The sequence below is a fragment of the Pristiophorus japonicus genome, chromosome 11, assembly GCF_044704955.1.
Source record: "Pristiophorus japonicus isolate sPriJap1 chromosome 11, sPriJap1.hap1, whole genome shotgun sequence".
Taxonomy (NCBI): Eukaryota; Metazoa; Chordata; class Chondrichthyes; family Pristiophoridae; genus Pristiophorus; species Pristiophorus japonicus.
In genome coordinates this window covers 116,396,138-116,420,624 of record NC_091987.1, presented here as the reverse complement: position 1 = coordinate 116,420,624, position 24,487 = coordinate 116,396,138, and the positions used below count along the sequence as shown (strand labels likewise).

The 24,487-nt window shown below is 42.1% G+C and overlaps 1 protein-coding gene across 3 annotated transcripts in view; it reads right to left on the bottom strand.

Annotated features, from left to right (window-relative positions):
• The window catches only part of mospd2 (motile sperm domain containing 2), a 98,207-nt gene that overhangs the window by 70,623 nt on the left and 3,097 nt on the right, over positions 1-24,487 (bottom strand). For all 3 annotated transcript variants that reach the window (XM_070893915.1, XM_070893916.1, XM_070893917.1), the window contains exons 3-4: positions 8,744-8,899; positions 6,597-6,683 (exon numbers count right to left, since the gene is read on the bottom strand). In XM_070893915.1, the coding sequence (XP_070750016.1) occupies positions 6,597-6,683; positions 8,744-8,899 (243 nt within the window). The remainder of the gene's footprint in view (positions 1-6,596; positions 6,684-8,743; positions 8,900-24,487) is intronic.

Here is a 24,487-nt window from a genome sequence, read left to right as displayed (position 1 = left end):
AGAGAAGACAGTGTGTAAAATCTGCGACAGTGCGCAACAATCTAAATCCACAATGTCACAGAGGAGGGGATTAAGGAGCAATTCAGAAGAACATTCTCCCCCTTTACGGTCAGAATGGCCACGTTTATCTTCAGAACATAAAAGGATCAACCACCGTGTTATTTTAACACCTCTTCCCAACGTATGCACTTGGAAACAAATTGGTCTCAAAAGGCTGCATAGTTTAGGTTCTACAAAGACTTATTATGTATGTGATGGAATCACTTAAAAAAAAAGTACCACTTTTCTAAAGCCAAAAGTTCAATGTCAATCATCATTATCATCATCATAGGCAGTCCCTCGGAATCGAGGAAGACTTGCTTCCACTCTTAGCATGAGTTCTTAGGTGGCTCTGCAGTTCAATACGAGAACCACAGTCTGTCACAGGTGGGACAGTGGTTGAGGGGAAGGTTGGGCGGGGAGCCTGGTTTGCCGCACTCTCCTTCCGCTGCCTGCGCTTGCCGACGATACTCTAGGAGCTCAGCGCCCTCCCAGATGCACTTCCTCCACTTAGGGCGGTCTTTGGCCAAGGACTCCCAGGTGTCAGTGGGGATGTCGCACTTTATCAGTGAGGCTTTGAGGGTGTCTTTGTAATGTTTCTTCTGCCCGCCTTTGGCTCGTTTGCCATGGACGAGATCAGAGTAGAGCGCTTGCTTTGGGAGTCTCCTATCTGGCATGCGAACTATGTGGCCTGGTTAGCAGAGTTGATCAGGTGTGGTCATTGCTTCAATGTGGGGATGTTGGCCTGGACAAGAATCCTAATGTTTGTGTGTCTGTCCTCAGGGGATTTGTAGGATCTTGCGGAGACATCGTTGGTGGTATTTCTCCAGCGACTTGAGGTGTCTAAAGTAGTAATCTTGACCTCAAAAGTAGTAATCTCGGGATTGCTACCCGTGCCACGTGCTAGTCAGAGTAGGAATCGCAGGATAGCACAGATGAATACGTGGCTTGAGCAGTGGTGCAGCAGGAAGGGATTCAAATTCGTGGGGCATTGGAACAGGTTCTGGGGGAGGTGGGACCAATACAAACTGGACGGTTTGCACTTGGGCAGGACTGGAACCAATGTCCTAGGGGGAGTGTTTGCTAGTGCTGTTGGGGAGGAGTTAAACTAATATGGCAGGGGGATGGGAACCAATACAGGGAGACAGAGGGAAACAAAAAGGAGACAAAAACAAAAGACAGAAAAGAGATGAGTAAAAGTGAAGAGCAGAGAAACCAAAGGCAAGAAACAAAAAGGGCCACTGAATATAAAAGGGCTGCAGGAGGGGTCAAAACTAAAAATCATGGTTTAAAAACTAGGATGAAAACACTCTACCTAAATGCACGCAGCATTCGAAATAAAGTAAATGAGTTGACGGCACAAATCATTACAAATGGGTATTATTTGGTGGCCATTACAGAAACATGGTTGCAGGGTGGCCAAGACTGGGAATTAAACATACAGGGGTATCTGACGATTCAGAAAGATAGGCAAGAAGGGAAAGGAGGTGGGATAGCTCTGTTAATAAAAGATGAGATCAGGGCAGTTGTGAGGGATGATATTGGCTCTAATGAACAAAATGTTGAATCATTGTGGGTGGAGATTAGAGATAGTAAGGGGAAAAAGTCACTGGTGGGCGTAGTTTATAGGCCCCCAAATAATAACTTCATGGTGGGGCGGGCAATAATCAAGGGAATAATGGAGGCATGTGAAAAAGGAATGGCAGTAGTCATGGGGGATTTTAACCTACATATCGATTGGTCAAATCAAATCGCACGGGGTAGCCTGGAGGAGGAATTCATAGAATGCATACGGGATTGTTTCTTAGAACAGTATGTAACAGAACCTACAAGGGAGCAAGCCATCTTAGATCTGGTCCTGTGTAATGAGACAGGAAAAATAAACGATCTCCTAGTAAAAGATCCTCTGGAATGAGTGATCACAATATGGTTGAATTTGTAATACAGATTGAGGATGAGGAAGGTGTGTCAGAAACGAGCGTACTATGCTTAAACAAAGGGGACTACAGTGGGATGAGGGCAGAGTTGGCTAAAGTAGACTGGAAACAAGGACTAAACGGTGGCACAATTGAGGAACAGTGGAGCACTTTTAAGGAGCTCTTTCATAGTGCGCAACAAAAATATATTCCAGTGAAAAAGAAGGGCGGCAAGAGAAGGGATAACCAGCTGTGGATAACCAAGGAAATAAAGGAAAGTATCAAATCAAAGACCAATGCATATAAGGTGGCCAAGGTTAGTGGGAAACTAGAGAATTGGAAAAATTTTAAGCAACAGCAAAGAATAACTAAAAAAGCAATAAAGAAAGGGAAGATAGATTACGAAGGTAAACTTGCGCAAAACATAAAAACAGATAGTAAAAGCTTTTACAGATATATAAAACGGAAAAGAGTGACTAAAGTAAATGTTGGTCCCTTAGAAGATGAAAAGGGGGATTTAATAATGGGAAATGTGGAAATGGCTGAGACCTTAAACAATTATTTTGCTTCCGTCTTCACAGTGGAAGACACAAAAACCATGCCAAAATTTGCAGGCCACAGGAATGTGGGAAGGGAGGACCTTGAGACAATCACTATCACTGTGCTGGACAGGCTAATGGGACTAAGGTAGACAAGTCCCCTGGTCCTGATGAAATGCATCCCAGGGTATTAAAAGAGATGGCGGAAGTTATAGCAGATGCATCCGTTATAATCTACCAAAATTCTCTGGACTCTGGGGAGGTACCAGCGGATTGGAAAGCAGCTAATGTAACGCCTCTGTTTAAAAAAGGGGGCAGGCAAAAGGCAGGTAACTATAGGCCGGTTAGTTTAACATCTGTAGTGGGGAAAATGCCTGAAACTATTAAGGAAGAAATAGCGGGACATCTAGATAGGAATAGTGCAATCAAGCAGACGCAGCATGGATTCATGAAAGGGAAATCATGTTTAACTTACTGGAATTCTTTGAGGATATAACGAGCATGGTGGATAGAGATGTACCGATGGATGTGGTGTATTTAGATTTCCAAAAGGCATTCGATAAGGTGCCACACAAAAGGTTACTGCAGAAGATAAAGGTACACGGAGTCAGAGGAAATGTATTAGCATGGATAGAGAATTGGCTGGCGAACAGAAAGCAGAGAGTCGGGATAAATGGGTCCTTTTCCGGTTGGAAATCAGTGGTTAGTGGTGTGCCACAGGGATCAGTGCTGGGACCACAACTGTTTACAATATACATAGATGACATAGAAGAGGGAACAGAGTGTAGTGCAACAAAATTTGCAGATGACACTAAGATTAGTGGGAAAGCGGGTTGTGTAGAGGACTCGGAGAGGCTACAAGGAGATTTGGATAGGTTAAGCGAATGGGCTAAGGTTTGGCAGATGGAATACAATGTCGGAAAGTGTGAGGTCATCCACCTTGGGGGAAAAAAAAAAAACAGTAAAAGGGAATATTATTTGAATGGAGAGAAATTACAACATGCTGTGGTGCAGAGGGACCTGGGGGTCCTTGTGCATGAATCCCAAAAGGTTAGTTTGCAGGTGCAGCAGGTAATCAGGAAGGCGAATGGAATGTTGGCCTTCATTGCGAGAGGGATGGAGTACAAAAGCAGGGAGGTCTTGGTAAGGCCGCACCTGGAGTACTGCATACAGTTTTGGTCACCTTACTTAAGGAAGGATATACTAGCTTTGGAAGGGGTACAGAGACGATTCACGAGGCTGATTCCAGAAATGAGGGGGTTACCTTATGATGATAGATTGAGTAGACTGGGTCTTTAACTCCTTGGAGTTCAGAAGGATGAGGGGTGATCTTATAGAAACATTTAAAATCATGAAAGGGATAGACAAGATAGAGGCGGAGAGGTTGTTTCCACTGGTAAGGGAGACTAGAACTAGGGGGCACAGCCTCAAAATACGGAGGAGCCAATTTAAAACAGAGTTGAGAAAGAATTTCTTCTCCCAGAGGGTTGTGAATCTGTGGAATTCTCTGCCCAAGGAAGCAGTTGAAGCTAGCTCACTGAATGTTTTCAAGTCAAAGATAGATAGATTTTTAACCAATAAGGGAATTAAGGGTTACGGGAAGAGGGCAGGTAAGTGGAGCCGAGTCCACGACCAGATCAGCCATGATCTTATTGAATGGCGGAGCAGGCTCGAGGGGCTAGATGGCCTACTCCTGTTCCTAATTCTTATGTTATGTCTACTGTACATGGTCCACGTCTGAGCCATACAGGAGGGCGGGTATTACTACAGCCCTGTAGACCATGAGCTTGGTGACAGTTTTGAGGTCTTGGTTTTCAAACACTCTTTTCCTCAGGTGGCCGAAGGCTGCACTGGCGCACTGTCGTCAATGCCTGCTCTTGTTGATAGGAGGCTCCCGAGATAAGGGAAGTGGTCCACGTTGTCCAGGGCCATGCCGTGGATCTTGATGTCTGGGGGGGCAGTGCTGTGCGGTGAGGACAGGCTGGTGGAGGACCTTTGTCTTACTGATGTTTAGCGTACGGCCCATGCTTTCATACGCCTCGGTAAATACGTCGCCTATGTCCTGGAGTTTAGCCTGTGTGTGCGCACAGACGCAGGCGTCGTCTGCGTACTGTAGCTCAATGACAGAGGTTGGAGTGGTCTTGGACCTGGCCTGGAGATGGCAAATGTTGAACAGCTTCCCACTGATTCTGTAGTTTAGTTCCACTCCAGCGGGGAGCTTGTCAACTGTGAGGTGGAGCATGGCAGCGAGGAAGTTGAGAAGAGGGTTGGGGCAATGACGCAGCCCTGCTTGACCCAGTCCGGACGTAGATTGGATCTGCGATGGATCTGTTGGCAAGGATCATGGCCTGCATGTTATCGTGGAGCAAGCGGAGGATGGCGACGTACATTTGGGGGCATCCGAAATGGAGGAGGATGTTCCATAGACCCTTGTGGTTGACAGTATCAAAGGCCTTTGTACGGTCGAAGGCGGCTGGCGCTGTTCCCTGCATTTTTCCTGCAGCTGCAAAAATCATGTATGTTGTGCCCCAGAGGGGACGAAATCCGCACTGCGACTCCGGGAGGAGCTCCTTGGCCACGGGGAGAAGACGGTTGAGGAGGACTCTAGTGACGACTTTCCCAGTGGCTGATAGCAGGGAGATTCCTCTGTAGTTGCCGCAGTCGGACTTGTCCCCTTTTTTTAAAAAAGGTGGTTACGATCACTGCATCTCCAAGATCTCCTGGCATGCTCTCCTCCCTCCAGATGAGAGAGATGAAATTGTGTATTCTTGCCAGCAGTGCCTCTCCGCCATACTTCAGTGCCTCAGCAGGGATTCCATCCGCTCCTGTAGCCTTGTTTTTTTTTTTAAGCTGTCTTATGACTTTTCCTACCTCATGCAGTGTTGGGGTCTCACTGAGGTGGTGGCGGGTTACATGCTGCGGAATGGAGTCGAGAACACTCGAGTCAAAGGCAGAGTCTCGATTGAGGAGATCTTCAAAGTCCTCCTGCGGTGACTCGGCGCGACCTGGGCCTGCCGGCTGGACCTCTTGCAGCGACTCGGCGTGACCTGGGCCTCCCGGCTGGACCTCCTGCAACGATTGGGTGGCTGGACCTGGCTATCAAGCCTCCACCACCCCGCCCTCCCCCGCAACCCCATTCTGAATGTCAAAAGCTCCACGGCACCACACATGCAATTTGAGATCGTTCAGAATTTACTGCCATTTCAGTTTAAAACATGCAAGGCAGTGGGATTAATTTTAGATTGCTATATTAAAAAGAGCTGGCACAGATATGAAGCACCAAATGATCTCCTTCTGTGCTACAAACCTCTATGGTTCTAGCTTGTGGATTTGAATCAGTCTGGCATACACACACTGCCATTAAAATTATTTCTCCTTTTTGCCCCAAGGTATCACAAAGCTCTATACTGTATCAAATCCAGGAAAAACATTCAGTTCAGATCATCTCAGTCAGATTAAAATAGATTACTGGTCTCTCTGTGCTCCAACAATTATACCAAGTTAAATGCTCACAAAGTGGTTTCATCTCTTACTGGGGTGGGGCAAGATGACTAGTGCAGCAAAAAACAAAAAGTCAGTTGTATCTCATCATCCTTTGCCAAAATCTGAAATGGCTTGACTAATTTGGCACAATGTAAATTTATGACTACTTGCGTGAATTTCCCATATTTAATGTTATCCCTGTACTAAAGGGCAGGACAAAATAGTAAGCAATCTCCAATTCCTCACTGTAAAATCAAATAGTTATTTACACCAACATCCATCATCGGATGGTTTTCTAGAAAACACTGCTGGAAAAAGAAAAGTGCCATATTGCAACCTGGTTTCATTTAATCAAGAAGTAACCCAGATAGCACAATATTATCACTTATACAAACCACAAATTAAAGCAAGATGCAACCAATTTTCCTAAAAAGAAACAGGGAGGGAAGGGGAATCTCAAGAGTGAAGAACCATTCTGTATAGTCAGTAATAACAGGACCCATTCAGCCCCTCGAGTCTGTTCCACCATTCAATTAGATCATGGCCGATCTGCATCTTAACTCCATTTATTTGCCTAGTCTGCAAATTATACAGTGTACATAAGCAAGTTTTAACTCACACATTTTGTTGCCTTCTTTATCATACCCGTGAAGGTAGACAGCTCCAGTTTCAAAAGTCCATCTAGGAAGGCTGGACTCACTTAAATCTGGAATACAAAAAGCTTAATTACACTAAAGATTAATTTAAGTTTTCACACAGCTAGTGTACATCGTCTCTGCTGAGACGGTCTCAGTAAACCTTTCAACATAGTACAGCATGTTGGCCTATGGGAACTACCTTTCAAGAATATGATTTGCACTTAGTGTAGAATGTCATACCGCTGTGCCGCATTAGTTGGTCTCACCTGCACAGCAACTGAGGCACTACAAATTGCCTCAGTGCCCCAGGCAAATGGAAAGAGGAAAACAAAAATCATCCAGAGTTCCCAGCCTGAATACTCATGTGGCCTTAGCTGAAAAGCGCATGGATGCAGATTTTAAAAAGGTTAGGAACAGGTATGAGAAGGACTACTCTTGCAGAGATCCAGCTGGATCAAGTTGTTTAAAGAGCCAGACCTTGAAAACTACAAAGACAGGTGCTGCAATCTGACCTAAAACCCTTGAAGAACTTTTTGCCAGAATCAATGGGGATCAATTATCCTGTAGTAGAGATATTGGTTTCTTGATTAAAGTACACTTGTCTGAACCAAGAAAGGGTTGTCCGAAATAACTACTCCTGGACTGCAACTGAGATTTCTTTTAATTGACCAAGAATCTCAGCTCTCTGGAGCTTGCTGGCAGACTTCATGTATGTGGCTCCAATGAGCTAATTGTTCAGCTACAGAGAGTGAGATGCAATGCTCTGAGATGTCATGTAACCACAAAAACTTGTAGAAAACATGGGCTGTCAGTGCCTGTTGAATCATACTCCAGGAAAAAAAATATAGTCGAACACTCCTTAAAGTCACCAGTGTTGAATGATTGAATTCAAACAAAAGGGTTATAATTTAGAACTTGAAAAATGAGAGATTCGTTTTGCATATTACACATCTATTATATATTCGACAAGTAGAATATAGGCTTTAACATAGCAGTTAAAATGTCATAACTCATCATTCATGCCTTTTGTGATTAGTTTTCACACTTCTGAATTAAGTGGCACAATTTAATATTTATCACAGTTTCCTCTTTGCTAAGTAACTTTGCCGTAAATGTATAAGTGAAATTCTAGATGAAGCAGTCACAAAATAAAATGTTCCAGGAAATAATTAGGGCTGTCAAGCAATTTCAAAAATGAAATTCAATGACATTTTTTAATCAGTTAATCTTGGTTTAAATCGTATATTTAACTCATGCAATTACCGTATCTATCTCTTTGAAGTTTGATTTTTGATATATTTTTATAAATGTCAGAACAGAACCTCTTTAAATGTATGCTGTACTACTACAAACTGTTAGTACATGAAGAAATGACTGGAAAAAGGACTGCAATTTAATACTGAATGCAAAAACCCAAACCCACTAAATTGTTGCACTGCCTCAGCCCGACACACTGATCTGAGCCACTAAGTGAAAAGGCCTTCTAAAGCCCCACCGCTGACTATTAGGTACATCACAAATCAGCAAGTTTTAAAAAAGAATAATTTAATTTAAACCTTAATCTTTACATTCAGTAGCTGCGCAGCTCATGCACCGTGGGTTCCAGCTACCCCAGGAATAAGTTCACTTTTTAAACAAAGTATTAACATTCTGCAAATGATATATGCCCCAGGTCTACGTTACAGTTTTCCTGCACACGTTTCATATACATCATTTTTTTGCTCAATATTATGAACAGGAATTGAGCATCATTTAACGTCCCACCACCCCTCCAACTGTTTTCAGACCCAATAACTTCCCCTCAGCAGTCACCATAAAAGCAGATTACAAAAAACAGTGCAGCTTGTGGGGTCTTGCTGTGCACAAAATGGACAACATTTGCTTGCAAAAGTTACCACACTGCAAAGAAATTCATTGTAGTAGAATGCTTTAAGATGTTTCTAAGATGTACATTATTTTAATGAGACGCTATAAAAATGTGATTTTGTCACTTTTCATTAAGATGTAGTCAAAACAGATGTCAATACAAATAGTTGGTATTGAAGCCAGGTTTTAAAGTTATGCTGTGAAAAGATTTTAAAGCAATTGTCATCGTACATATATTTTCATGTAAAAGCTAGCAACTTACCATGAACAGAAAATTCTTTTCTCCATTGAAAACTGTCATCGATCATTTTCAACGTGTCATCCACATTGTGATGTCTCCATTGTAGATAGCTCTCAACCCATGCATCATCTTGCTTTAGTCTTTCAACATCTCGGAAATCATATTTCTCAGCCTTGTCTACAGAAAAAGAAATGCTATTAGCAAGCTGAAGAAAACTTTCCTTAAAAATGTAATTGATTTCCATTTATTTAGTAAGAAAGAAAGATGAGAGGGGAAAACCATGGAATTGTAGACCAGTTAATCCAACCTTTGTGGTCAGGAAATTACTAGAGTCTATAATTAGGGACAAAGTGACTGAACACCTTGAAAATATTCAGCTGATCAAAGGGAGCCAGCATGTATTTGTAAAGGGTAGGTCATGCCTGGCGAACCAGATTGAATTTTTTGAGGAGGTGACTAAAGTAGTGGACAGAGGAATGTCTATGGATGTTATTTATATAGACTTCCAGAAGGCATATGATAATGTCCCTAATAAGAAACTGTTAGCTAAAGTTAAACCCATGAAATTGAAGGCAAATTATTGACCTAGTTAGGAAATTGGCTGAGCGGCAGGAGACGGAGCATAGTGATAATGGGCATGTATTCTAATTGGCAGGATGTGACTAGTGGTGTCCCACAAAGATCTGTGTTGTGGGACACCACTATTCACTATTCACAACTATTCACCGTATTTATTAATTAAATGAAATGATGAGATAGAAAGTCACATATCCAAATTTGCCATTGATATAAAGATAGGTGGCATTGTAAGCAGTGTAGATGGAAGCATAACATTACAAAGATAATAGATTTAGCGAATGGGCAAAACTGCAGTAAATGGATTTCAATGTAGACAATGCAAGGTCATCCACTTTGGATCTAAAAAGAACAGAACAAGTTACTTTCTAAATGATGAAAAGCTAGAAACAGTGGGGGTCCAAAAAGACTTGGACCATGTACATAGATCATTAAAATGTCATGGACAGGTACAGAAAATCATTAAAAAGGCAAATGGAATGCTGGCCTTTATATCTAGAGGACTAGAATACAAGGAGGGTAGAAGTTATGCTACAGTTATACAAAGTCCTGGTTAGACCACACTTGGGGTACAATGAGCAGTTCTGAGAACCACACCTTAGGAAGGATATATTGGCCTTGGATGGAGTACTGCGTGCAATGATTCCTGGACTCCAAGGGCTAAATTCCAAGGAGATATTACACAAACTATGGTTCTATTCCCTGGAATTTAGAACATTCAGCAGTGAATTTAGGAAACAAATTTACTTTCAAAGGGTGGTAGAAGTTTGGAACTCTCTTCTGCAACCAGTAATTGATGCTAGATCAATTGTTAATTTTAAATTGGAGATTGATAGATTTTTGTTAACCAAGGATATTAAGGAATATGGGGCAAAGGTGGGGTATATGGAGTTAGGTCACAGCATCAGCCATGATCTCATTGAATGGCAGAACGGGCTCGAGGAGCTCAATGGCCTACTTCTGTTCCTATGTTAGTCGCTGTATTTTTAACCAAGTGTGGTAGTGGCCTACAAGTGCCCCTTCTTCTTAGACACTAAAGCCAAGATGTCTGTTCGCTTCACTGCCTTTTCTCCAAGACAAACCCAATGGCTCCTCAATTCCTCACAATTGCACCTCAAACATCACCACCCTCATTTGTTATCCAAATTCTAACTTCGCCCAAGTCAGAAAATTTCCCTGCAATCTGTTCCTTCTACAATTTAGTCGGTAGTCTCATAGCTCTAATGATATCACTGCCAGAAGCAGCTGATAGTATCCATGTAAAAGCAAATTTAAAACTAGGGACATTTAGAATACAATGCCTCAAAGTATCATTTGCCCCCAAAATTACCAGGATTAAATAGTACTTGTCAAAATGAACACAAGAACATAATCCACATAAAATGGTGTGGGATCCAAAGATGACTACTGCATACATCAAGAATTGGTCAATATTGCCAGAGTTCTGACATGGAGCAAGGCAGAAGGTAGTAACATTGGAATTAGTAGTGGAAAATCATCCAAAAAATAAGAGGTACATATTATAAAAATTGGCAACTATGATTTTTTTTGTGTATTACCCTGAATTTAAGTCTTTGAAATCACAACTCCACTACATCAAGCAGTGATGGTTACTGGTGGGATACACAGATCTCAAAGCACAGCTGAAAGCTTTCAAACAGACATAGAACCTAAATACCATAAGTTGCATATTACGTTACTTGGGAACTTGTGTGTAGTCTCATTTCACATGTAAAAAGCTTCCTTTACATTTCATTATGTACGAGAGTCCTTTAAAATTGTTAGAATGAAATCAAGTTGCGAGATAATACTTGGGGGGGGGGGGGGGGGGGGAGTTCCAAAAATCTATGTTGAAAAGGTGGAAGAACCCTCGAGATTGCCTGACCTTCAGCCCAGGTCAAGTGGAGAGTAAAGCTCCCATTATGCCTCCTAACAGAGAAAAAGCACGACTACTGTTACAGCCCAACATTTTCAGTGTCCCACCAGGCATTCTAAATCTCGCTCAAACTGCAGATTCTAATGACAAATCATTGCAATGGTCCCACAAGTTGAGAATCTCAAACTCACTTCATAGAGCTTTACACAGTTTTTAGAAAGCCATCTAAGGACAGCATCCTAACCTCTTCACTAAGCCCCTATTACAGTACTTTTTGAATGGAGATATGGAATTCTTGAGAGGCTGAAAGAAATCCACATGAAGCCTGAAGGAATTAAAAAATTCCATTATTTTCTTGTAATGTCCCATTTGTAACACCGGGCGGTGCTCTAACAAACCTCCAAGTTTGCTGCTCAGTGGCCTGAACTGGGTTTCTCAGTACAGCCTGCTCCTCTTAATTGAGTAACTTTGTTCAAATTATCTAATCATTCAATTTGCCCAGCAATAAATTTCAATTTTTGCAGTGTTACTGAAGTTACTTCATTCAATTCATAAGATTAAAAAAAAAATGGAATTATCTTATAAATTGAATTAAGTGCAAAAAGGACTTGGGTACATGGTGATGACTGGATGGTTAAGCTTCAAAGGGAGAAATTCCCAACTGGTCCCCAAGTGAAAATGAAAAACAAGTTACAAAGTTCAAAGAGAGAGAGAGAAAAAGCCAGCGATTCTAGCTAACTAGATTATTGACTCTAAAGTTTGGACCAACAACCATGATTACACCATGGTCTAGCAAACTCCTTCAGAAGTAGTTTAACCCCACACTTGAACTCTTTCTAAACGCTCTGCTTCTAATGTAAAGTCCCAACATTAATGCAGATGGTTATCACCGTTTTGAGAAAAGGAATAGTTCTCACATTAAAACACAAGTTAAACTAGCAAAAGTTTGAAATCAAAGAGTCAATTAATTCTATTAAAAAACCATAATATTAACCAGGTGTGTTCAACTCCGAAGAGTTTCCTTTTAATGTTACACTATTAGTCTCGCCCCAATACAAGCTTCCAAAGGGACATGGTGACATTTCTGAGCATATCAATTTTCAAAGAGAGACCAGTGCATGATAAGTGCAGAAAACTTATTGTTTGCTTAAAATCTGAGAAAGCATTCTTCTGAAATATCTTTACACATTAGAACAGACTACCATTGCAATAATTCAACTGAAAAAGGAGATAAAATCCTCAGTAATGTTGGGGTTTGCTGCTCACAGCACTTTTGCTGCTGGCAAACTCCCAATAGTAGGGCACCACTCACCTCCCTCCACTTCAGGCTTGAATGTAAATGCCAAGCAATTTGCCACTAGAGGCAAAAGCAGCCAGCAAAACATAGCTGCCAGAGGCAGAGTAGCTAAAGTGCTCCTGCCCACATCGCCACAAGCAGTCCCCAGGTACCAGTAGTAGCAAACATGTCACAAGCGCTAACTCAAAAACAGCACATGCACAGTTGTATGGTGCATTTATATTGAAAGATTGCCTACAGAGGGTAGGCTTCAAAATAAGTTGAGGCTGTGCACGTCTCTGGAAGCAAGGGAAACCATCTTAGTAGTTTTGATCCCAGTCTTTGGGAGCAAAGCACCATTGGCAAAAAAAAAGAGAGAAATGGCTGTAGCTGACTAGAATGATGAAATCATAAATAGAAGCACACAAGTTTATTGTACAAGTGGCAGCCATTTGGTCTTCACGTCTGTGGCTCCTCTTTGCTAGAGCAACACAACTAATCCAATTGCCTCATTCTCTCCCCATTGTTCTGGATTTCTCTCTGCTACAAACACATATCCAGTTGCTCCTTTAAAATATGCAATTGTCCCTTGACTCAACTACTCCCTGTGGCAAAGCATTTCATGCACCAACAAACCCTCTGTAAAGAAATATCTACTAACCGCTCTCCAAATAACATTAAACACGAACTACAGGGCCCAGCTCTACTCCCTCTTGGTCTCAGCCCCCGCTACCAATGTAATCTAATTTTCTATTTCACCTGCATGTATTGCACTAGTTCCCAACAGCCTGTCCAAGCCACCTTACCAGGTAAATATTGACTGCCATCTTACAGTATTTGATATTCAGTAGATCAGGACAGACACACAGAAGATAAAAGATTGAATAAGAGTATGGTAGCGGAGGAAGTATAGTACTCAGATCAAATTCAAATTTCACCTTGGCAAACTGCCCAAAATCATTCAACCAATCAATCATTTGTGGCTACCATCAGAATAAATGCTGGATTGTTGTAAAGAGTCAACTGATCACACCAGGGTCAACTTGTATGTAACATTGTTGCTGGGTATTATGGACTCAATTTTGGCCCACCCCTTTTTTCGGCGCACTTACCGGAGATGCGCCGCTTTTCTCCGTTGATAAGTGCGCCTGGAAAAAAAAAAAAATCGCTCCCCACTTTGGCCGCTGTCCAGCCTCTCCGCGGTCGTTATGCAGTGTGGCTAGTCAAGTCGGGGGCGGAGCCATCATCCTGCGCTGAAAACAGTGCCGGGACATCTGCACATGCGCACTGGAGTCGGGTCGCGATGTCCAAGCATGCGCAGTAGTGCCGAAATTTGGCAATCAGCCATTTTTAAAAAGGAATCGTAGCTGTTTGTGTTTTGCTGTCTGGTGAGTTTGCTTTCTGCAACCTGTGTGCGCTCCGATGTCGGCAGTTTCCGCCCCTATCCCTGGCCAAGTGGTCTCCTGGTCGTCCCGTCCCATCCCATCCCTGGCCGAGTAGCCTCCCGCACCGGCCGGCCCGCTGTTGAAGTAGCTGCTTGTGTTTTGCACTTGCTGCAGCCTATCTGGTGAGTTTGCTTCCTGCAGCCTGTGTGCGCTCCAATGTTGGCAGTTCCCGCCCCTATCCCCAGTTGTCCCGCCCCTGTCCCAGGCCAAATGGCCTCCGATGTACCTATCTGCACTGATTTTTCAATCTCCGCAAGCGTTTTATGAAGTGGCCACATACGCTGGCCTAAGTAGATTTGGAGTAACTATTAGCTGGCCAAAGTCGCCTAAATGGTCAAAACTGGCGTAGGTGGATGGCAACATCCCCTTTTGAGGAAAAAAAACTTTAAAAATCCAAACTAACTCACTTACACTGGCGCAAATTGAATGTGCAAAATGGGGATTTTTAAGATAATCCAGAAAAATCAAGTTGCTCCAAAAAAACTGGAGCAACTCCTGCTGCCCAAAATTGAGCCCAATATTACAGTTCCCATTCGGAATACAGTAGTGTAGTAGTTTATGTTACTGGGTTTGTAATCCAGAGGACTGGACTAATAATGCAGAGAATGGGAGTTCAAATCTCACATAGGCAGTTTGACATATTAATTAAGTGACCATTAAACTGTTGGATTGTCATAAAAACTCTGTGGGTTCACTAATGTCCTTGCGAGAAAACCTGCTCGTCAGTACCAATGTTTCCTTCAATCTTTTCCCCCTGCACGGGCCCTTGAAATTTGTTGCGCCATATCGCTTCCAGCGGAGCAGCTGGTGAGCGGCCTGCGCGTGACCTCGATCGGTGCGCATAGCACACCTTACGGGGAAAATTGGTCATTAGTCTGATCTATATGTGGCTCCAGTCCCACTTTTAACCGTCTTCTGAACTGGCATAAGAATGAGGAGCAGGAGTCGGCCATATGGCTCAAGACTACTCCACCATTCAATATCATGGCTGATCTTCGACCTCAACTCCACTTTCCTGCCCGATTCTCATAACCCTTGGTTCCCCTAGAGTACAAAAATCTATCAATCTCAGCCTTGAATGTACTCAACGATTTAGCATCCACAGCCTTTTTGGGTAGAGAATTCCAAAGATTGACAACCGTCCGAGAGATTCACAACCCTCCAAGTGAAGAAATTCCTCCTCATCTCAGTCTTAAAAGGACAACCCCTTATCCTGAAACTATGCCTCCTAGTTCTGGACTCTCCAGCCTTAGGAAACAATCTCTCAGCATGTATCCTGTCAGTCCCCCTCAGAATCTTATAAGTTTCAATGAGATCGCCTCTCATTCTTCTGAACTCCAGAGAATATAGCCCCAATCTACTCAATCTCTCCTCATAGAACAACCCTCTCATCCCACAAAATCAATCTAGTGAACCTTCGTTGTACCACCTTGAAGGCAAGTATATCCTTCCTCAGATAAGGAGACCAAAACTGTGCACAGTACTGCAGGTGTGGTCTCACCAAAGCCTTTTACAATTGTAGCAAGACTTTCTTACTCTCATACTCCAATCCCCATGCAATAAAAGCCAACATGCCATTTGCCTTCCTAATTGCTTGCAGTACCTGCTCTCTACAGGCCCAATTTTGGTCATGACTTGCTCCAAATTTTTGGGAGTAAGTTGGTTTTTCTGGCGTAAGTCAATAAACTTGCTCCAGAGTAACTTAGTTAGGTATGCTTTTTTTAAATTTCAGTTTATTTTTTTCCAAAAGGGGCATTCCCAGACACTTACGCCAGTTTTGGTCATTTATGCCATTTTGGCCAACTAACACTTACACCAAATCGACTTAGGTCAGCGTATGTGACCAGCTCTGAAAAACGTTGTGGGCAGTTAATAAATCGGTGCAGGTAAGTAAGTAAGGACCTGCACCCAAGCACCAAATATTACAAATAAGACTTAAAATAACTAAATAAAAATAAAGAACTGAGGTAAACAATTGATTAACAATTAAATATTTGAAGTAAATCCCTCCTTGGACCGGGGAAGGCAGTGGGCCGGCCTGTACGTGAGGCCATTCAGCATGGGGTAGGGGCGGTCGGCAAAGACGCATCAGGAGGCTTGGGAGAGTGGGGGGGGGTAGAGAGGGAGAGGAGAGGCTGGGCTGCCTGAGAGCAGACGCGGCATCGGGAGGCTCAAGGGCTGGGGGGGCGGGGGGGCGTGGAGAGGAAAGGCTGGGCTCGGGGGGGGGGGGGGAGGGGTGAGGGAGAGGAGATTTTATTAAGGCTCACACCTATTTCAAGCAGGAGCACTGGCTGTCCATTTTTAGGGCTGTTCAAAAATCGAATCGGGTCGGCAAGCAGCGATGCACTTCAAAAATGGCTGAGTGCCAAGTTTCGGTGCTACTGCGCATGTGCAATCATCAGGGCCCTCACCACTGCGCATGCACAACGCTGCCGGCACTAGTTTCGGCGCAGGCCTGTAGCTCCGCCCCCTACTGATATATCTGCGCCATGCCAGGGCACTGGAGGCTCTGCAGAGCGGCCAGGATGGTGCCTTTTTTTCGGGGCAGTTTGTAGCACACAAAGTCGGCGCACAACGGGCCAGTGCGCCAAAGAAAACAACATGGCCAAAATTGGGCCCTACGTTTCCTGTACTAGTCATCTAAATACCAACATTTAATAGCTGTTCACTATTTTAAAAATATTCGGTTTTCCTATTCTTCCTACCAAAGTGAATAACCTCACATTTCCCCACATTATACTCCATCTGCCACCTTATTGCCCACTCACTTAGCCTGTCTATATCCCTTTGCAGGCTCTTTCTGTCCTCCTCACAACTTACTTTCCCACCTAGCTTTGTATCGTCAAGTAAGCCACTTAGTTGAATAATACCACTACAAGCTTTCAGGAAGGCACTCACCAGCTTCTCAGGAGAACTGGGATGGGCAACAATTTTTAGTCTTGCCAGCGATGTCTTCATTCAAGGACACAAGTTCATTTAAAAATGAAATGGTATCACACCAGGGAAACCTCTGGGTCCCGTGAACCCACAAGAGATCTATTATCCAACTTATCCAGGTACAGGTATTTGGGGAGAACTCTTATTTTGTTAAATATAGAATCATAGAATGGTTGCAGCACAGTAGGAGGCCATTCGGCTGTTGAGCCCGTACCGTCTCTCTGCAAGAGCATGTCAGCAAGTTTCAATCCCCTGTCCTTTCCCCGTAGCCCTGCAATTTTTTCCTTCAGGTAATTATCTAATTTCCCTTTGAATGCTACGATTGAGTCTGCCTCCACCACCCTTTCCAAATCCTAACCACTCACTGCGTAAAAGTTTTTTCTCATGTCGTCTTTGGTTCTTCTGCCAATCATCTTAAATCAGTTTCCTCTGGTTCTCGACCCTTCTTCCAATGGGAACAGTTTCTCTCTGTCTAGTCCCCTTATGAATTTGAACACCTCTATCAAATGTCCTCTCAACCTTCTCTGCTCGTAGAACAACCCCAGCTTCTCTAGCCTAACCATGTAACAAAAGTTCCATCATAAGAACATAAGAAATAGGAGGAGTAAGCCTTTTGGCCCCTCAAGCCTGCTCTACCATTCAATAAGATCATGGCAGATCTGATCCTGGCATCAAGTCCACTTCCCCACATCCTCCCCATAACCCTTGACTCCCTCATCTTTCAAAAATCTGTCAATCTCACCTTAAATACATTTAATGACCCAGCCTCCACAGCTCTTTGACGTAGAGAATTCCAAAGATTCATGACACTCAGAAGAAATTCCTCTTCATTTCAGTTTTAAATGGACGACCCCTTATTCTGAAACTAAGCCCCCTAGTTCTAGATTCCCCCACGAGGGTAAACATCCTCTCTGCAACTACCCTGTCAAGTCCCCTCAAAATCTTATACATTTCAGTAAGATCACTCCAAGTCTTCTAAACTCCAATGGAGCATTGGCCCAACCTGCTCAACCTTTCTTCATATGACAACCCCTTCATCTCAGGAATCAACCTCTTGAACCTTCTCTGAACTGCTTCCAGTGCAGGTATATCATTCCTTAAATAAGGAAACCAAAACTGCACGCAGTACTCCAGGTCTGGTCTTACCAATGCCCTGTACAGTTGTAGCAGGACTTCCTTACTTTTATATTCCATCCCCCTTGCAATAAAGGCCAACATTCCATTTACCTTCCTAATTACTTGCTGTATCTGCATACTAACATTTTGTGTTTCATGTACAAGGATCGCCAGATCCCTCTGTACCACCGCATTTTGTAATCTCTCTCCATTTAAATAATAATTTGCTTTTTTATTTTTCTTACCAAAGTGGATAACCTCACATTTTCCCACATTATACTCAATCTGCCAAATTTTTGACCACTCACTTAGCCTATCGATACTCCTTTGCAGATTCTGTGTGACCTCCTCACAATTTGCTTTCCCACCCATCTTTGTATCATCAGCAAATTTTGCTACATTACACTCTGTCTCTTCATCCAAGTCATTAATATAAATTGTAAATAGTGGAGGCCCCAGCACTGATCCCTGTGGCACCCCACTAGATACAGTTTGTAAAACCTGAAAATGACCCATTTATCCCAACTCTCTGCTTTCTGTTAGTTACCCAACCTCTATCCATGCTAATATATTACCCCCAACCCCGTGAGCTTTTATCTTGTGCAGTAACCTTTTATGTGCACCTTATCGAATGCTTTCTGGAAATTCATATACATATCGACTGGTTCCTTTTTATCCACCCTGCTCGTTACATCCTCAAAGAACTCAAGACAATTTGTCAAACATGATTTCCCTTTCATAAAACCATGCTGACTCTGCTTGACTATTATGATTTTCTAAATGTCATGCTACTACTTCCTTAATGATGGATTCCAGCATTTTCCCAATGACAGATACTCAGCTAACTGGTCTATAGTTTCCTGCTTTCTGTCTCCCTCCTTTCTTAAATAGGGACGTTACATTTGGGGTATTCCAGTCCGCTGGGATCTCTCCAGAATCCAGGGAATTTTGGTAGATTACAAGCAATGCATCCTCTATCTCCGCAGCCACCTCTTTTAAGGCCCTAGCATGCAGGCCATCAGGTCCAGGAGACTTGTCCACCTTTAGTCCTATTAGTTTGCCTAGTACTTTTTCTCTAGTGATAGTGATTGTTTTAAGTCTCCCCCCCCCTCCACCCCCCGCACAACCATAGACTCTTGATTATTATTGGGATGCTTTTAGTGTCTTCTACCGTGAAGACCGATACAAAATATCTGTTCAAAGTCTCTGCCATTTTTCTGTTTCCCCATTATTAATTCCCTATTCTCATCCTCTAAGGGACCAACGTTTACTTTAGCTACTCGCTTCCTTTTTATATAACCGTAGAAGCTCTTACTGTCTGTTTTCATATTTGTTGCTAGTTTACTCTCATAAGCTGTCGTCTGTCATTTTTTTTTAGTCGTCCTTTGCTGGTTTCTAAACATTTCCCAATCCTCTGGCCTTCCACTGTTCTTCGCAACATTGTATGCCTTTGTTTTCAATTTGATACCATCCTTTACTTCCTTCGTTAGCCATGGATGGTTCATCCTTCTCTTAAGAGTCTTTCTTTCTCACTGGAATATATCTTTACTGAGAGTTATGAAATATCTCCTTAAATATTTGCCATTGCTTTTCTACAGTCTTACCCTTTAATATATTTTCCCAGTCAACTTTAACTAGCTCTGCCTTCATACCTTTGTAATTACCTTTATTTAAGTTCAGGACACTAGTTTGAGAACTAGTTTTCTCACCTTCAAACTGAATTTGAAATTCTACCAAGCTATGATCACTCTTCCCAAGAGGATCCTTCACTATGAGATCATTAATTAATCCAGACTCGTTATTGAAGGTTGGCATGCAGGTGCAGCAGGCGGTTAAGAAAGCAAATGGCATGTTGGCCTTCATAGCAAGGGGATTTGAGTACAGGGGCAGGGAGGTGTTGCTACAGGGCATTGGTGAGGCCACACCTGGAGTATTGTGTACAGTTTTGGTCTCCTAACCTGAGGAAGGACATTCTTGCTATTGAGGGAGTGCAGCGAAGGTTCACCAGACTGATTCCCAGGATGGCGGGACTGACCTATCAAGAAAGACTGGATCAACTGGGCTTGTATTCACTGGAGTTCAGAAGAATGAGAGGGGACCTCATAGAAACATATAAAATTCTGACGGGGTTAGACAGGTTAGATGAAGGAAGAATGTTCCCAATGTTGGGGAAGTCCAGAACCAGGGGTCACAGTCTAAGGATAAGGGGTAAGCCATTTAGGACCGAGATGCGGAGGAACTTCTTCACCCAGAGAGTGGTGAACCTGTGGAATTCTCTACCACAGAAAGTTGTTGAGGCCAATTCACTAAATATATTCAAAAAGGAGTTAGATGAGGTCCTTACTGCTAGGGGGATCAAGGGGTATGGCGAGAAAGCAGGAATGGGGTACTGAAGTTGAATGTTCAGCCATGAACTCATTGAATGGCGGTGCAGGCTAGAAGGGCCGAATGGCCTACTCCTGCACCTATTTTCTATGTTTCTATGTTTCTATGTTTCTACACATTACCAGATCTAAAATAGTCTGTTCCCTGGTTGTTTCCACAACGTATTGTTCCAAGAAACCATCCCGCAAACACTCTATGAACTCTTCCTCCAGGCTACCTTTGCCAATTTGATTTGCCCAATCAATGTGAAGATTAAAATTGCCCATGATTTTTGCCGTACCTTTCTTACAACCCTCTATAATTTCTTGATTTATACTCTGTCTTACAGTGTAGCTAGTGTTTGGGGGGCGTGTAGACGACTCCCACCAGTGACTTCCTACCCTTATTATTTCTTATCTTCACCCAAACTTATTTCTCACTACTGCACTGGTCTCATCCATTATTAACAGAGCTACCCCACCTCCTTTTCCTTACGAAATGGCAAATACCCCTGAATATTCAGTTCCCATCCTTGGTCACCTTGCAACCGTGTCTCTGTAATGGCAATTAGATCATACCCATTTATTTCTACTTGTGCCATCAACTTATCTATCTTGTTACGAATGCTGCATGCATTCAGATAGAGCTTTTAATTTTGTTTTATGTGTATAAGCTCTGTCCTTTCCTGTCACACTCTGGTCATCATTACCCCTGTTGCTACCCTGCACTTTTTCCTTCTCCTCTCTTGTTTTACATTTCCACTCATCGGATCCTCCCCCACCCCCCACTATTTAGTTCATCCCTGGAACCATTCTTGTAAATCTTTTCTGCACCCTCTCCAAGGCCTTCACATTCTTCCTAAAGTGCGGTGCCCAGAATTGGACACAGTATTCCAGTTGAGGCTGAGCGAGTGTTTTATAAATCATAACTTCCTTGCTTTTGTACTCTATGCTTCTATTTATGAAGACCAGGAACCCGTATGCTTTTTTAACCGCTTTCTCAACCTGTCCTACCACCTTTAACGATTTGTGCACATATACCCTAAGGTCTCTGCTCACACAACCCCTTTAGAATTGTACCCTTTAGTTTATATTGGATCTCCTCATTCTTTCTACCAAAATCTATCACTTCCTACTTATCTGCATTAAATTTCATCTGCCACGTGTCTGCCCATTCCACAAGTCTTCTTAAAGTCCGTCACTATCCTTCCAAGTTTTGCAAATTCTCCAAATGTTGAAATTGTACACCCAAATCCAACTCATTAATATACATCAAGAAAAGTATGATATTCGTACTGACCCCTGGGAACACCACAGTGTACCTTCCTCCAGTCTGAAAAACAACCGTTCACCACTACTCTGTTTCTTGTTACTTAGCCAGTTCCGAATCCATGCTGACCCTTTTATTCCATGGGCTTCAACTTTGTTGGCAAGCCTATTATGTGGCACTTTATCAAACGCCTTTTGGGAGTCCATGTACACCACATCAACCGCATTGCCCCCATCAATCTTCTCTATTATCGCATCAAAAAACTCTATCAAGTTAGTTAAACATGATTTACCTTTAACAAACCCATGCTGGCTTTCCTTAATTAATCCCAGATTGTTGTTTCAAGAAACTTCCCCACGACCGAGGTTAAACTAACTGGCCTGTAATTGCTAGGTTTATCCTTACACCTTTTTTGAACAAGGGTGTAACATTTATACTTCTTCAGTCCTCTGGCCCCACCTTGTATCTAATGAGGATTGGAAGATTATGGCCAGTACCGCCACAATTCCCACCTTTACTTCCCTCAGCATCCAAGGATGCATCCCATCCGATCGTAGTGACTTATCTACTAAGGACAGCCAGCATTACCTTTCAGGGTAGTGAAATTACAAAAATAATTTATTATAGTCCTGAGTAATCTCCAATATTACCACTGTAGCACAAGCTTAATGAAGTCAGTTTTAATACGATTCTGTCCTTTTAATCATTAGGAGAGTGTTTTCATTTCATCGAAATGTGAAATGATAGTGCAGAAGTGGAACAGGCTACATTTTACACATGGAGATAATCATCTATAAACCACGTGAGTTTCACTTTCATGGGACATGACATTATCTAAACTCCTGGCATGAATTTCAGTCTTATAGTATTTGATTGTTGAGAGAGAACAATATAATTTAATTCCACTATCTTTCAATCAAGACAACTATTACGCCTCATATTTTGGCTCCTAAATGACCTAATTTAGAGGTGTCCTCTGCTAAATTGCAGTGGACTTGCTGTAGGATCCCCTCCACTAATTATAATGTATAATATTCTACACTCTAGCTTTGTTATTATGTATACCTAAAAATATCCTTCACTCTTTACCAATGCCTACCAATTGTCTGACCTTGAACAAATCCTTGCTGAAGGAGATCACTTTGCAGCTTGATAACAGTACTCAAAGGGCTAAATTACGAGGACAGGCTGCATAAATTTGCCTTGTATTCGAGTTTAGAAGGTTGAAGGGTGATCCATCGAGGTCTTTAAAATGACAAAAGGAATTCAATAGGGTAGATACAGAGAAACTAATTCCTCTGATGGGGTGATCTTGAACTAGCAGGCACAATCTTAAAATTAGAGCGAAACCATTTAGGAATGAAATCAGGAAGATGGTGGAAATCTGGAATGTTTCCACACCCCACCCCCCCCAAAAAAATAATCTGTGAATGCTGGGTCAATTGAAATTTTCAAGACGGAGTTACACTTTTATTAGGCAAGAGATAAGGATTGAAGGTGAATAAATGGAGTAGAGGTGCAGATCAACCATTATTTGACTATATGGCAGAACAGGCTCAAGGTACTGAATGTCCTACTGCTGTTCGATGTTCCTCAACAGCATTGGAATTAATGATTAAAAACTATTGCATTTTTTTTCATTTATTGTTGAATTCTTTAGTATTTTCCAGCAACTTCATATGTTTTCGATTACATAAACTAATGAGGTATTACACCAAGTGCATGGCTGAAACACAGGTGCCCAAATAGAGATCATGCAATCAATGAGAATGAAATGACAATCAAACTGATTTTTAAAATTGTTCAAACAGATCAAATTATTATTTGGTTTTTAAAAAAATGGTTTTAGCAGCTTTAATTTTGGTACCTAGCTCCTTTAATAACAGTACCTGGTCAGGTATGTAACTTTTTCTTTTTGGTCTAATTTCAGCAAAGCTCAGTAGAAACCGAAGGAAACACATTAAGCCTACAGTACGACAGACAACAACACTGTGCAACAGATGCACTGAGGAGGTGTAATTGTTTATAAAATCCCACTACAGCTACTCAACATTTGGTCAGGGAACTTTCAAGAATGAAGATTTTAAAAAGAAAGACAAGGGCATGGTTTATGGGTACCCAAAGCCAAGGCAATAAAAATTATACAATTAGGAGCTACTTCAGGCTCAACACACCTGTGGCCTTCAATAGGCTAGTTGCTCAAACAGCCTGCGGACCTAAATTTGCATATGTCTATGGCAAAATGAATTTTTTTCCACTATGATTTTTATTTAAACGTAATATTTTTGTCTCTAGATGGGAGTTAAAAGCCAAAATAGCTTTGCAGCAGAAGCAATTAGTTCAAAACAGAGTTCTCTGTGGTAAGTCTCAAGATGTATACTTGTTTTGACTTGTAAAATGGGGGTCAGAGATACAATTAGATAACTACCTTGAAGGGGGTCATCATTTACAGTCTCAAAGAGTACCATTGTGACACATACTGAACCTAAAAATATCGAGCAGAAAAACCCAAAACTACGTGTTCATGTGCATTGACAAAAGTTAACACAAGGACGTGCTTTACACTAGCTCCGTCACTGGTCAGGATTGTGGTTGACAACATTCCTTTAAAGATATTAAAGCAACATACATCAATATACTTCAGCAATTCCATCTGATCCTGATGATCTGATTTTAATGCAGCAGAGCATTTTAAATCTTTTTTTTTAAATTACTATTGAAAATGTACTATATTGTTTGTACATCAGTGCTGATGGATTGTTCGAGTAAGTATATTTAAAGAAACTAATTAGTAATTGGTTACTCTCCCCTTTGCTTAGAGATACCCACCTACATTTGGATACCAATTATTTAGCAATCTTAAATTCCCTAGAAATACAATCACTAAAAATTTGTTTGCAATCATT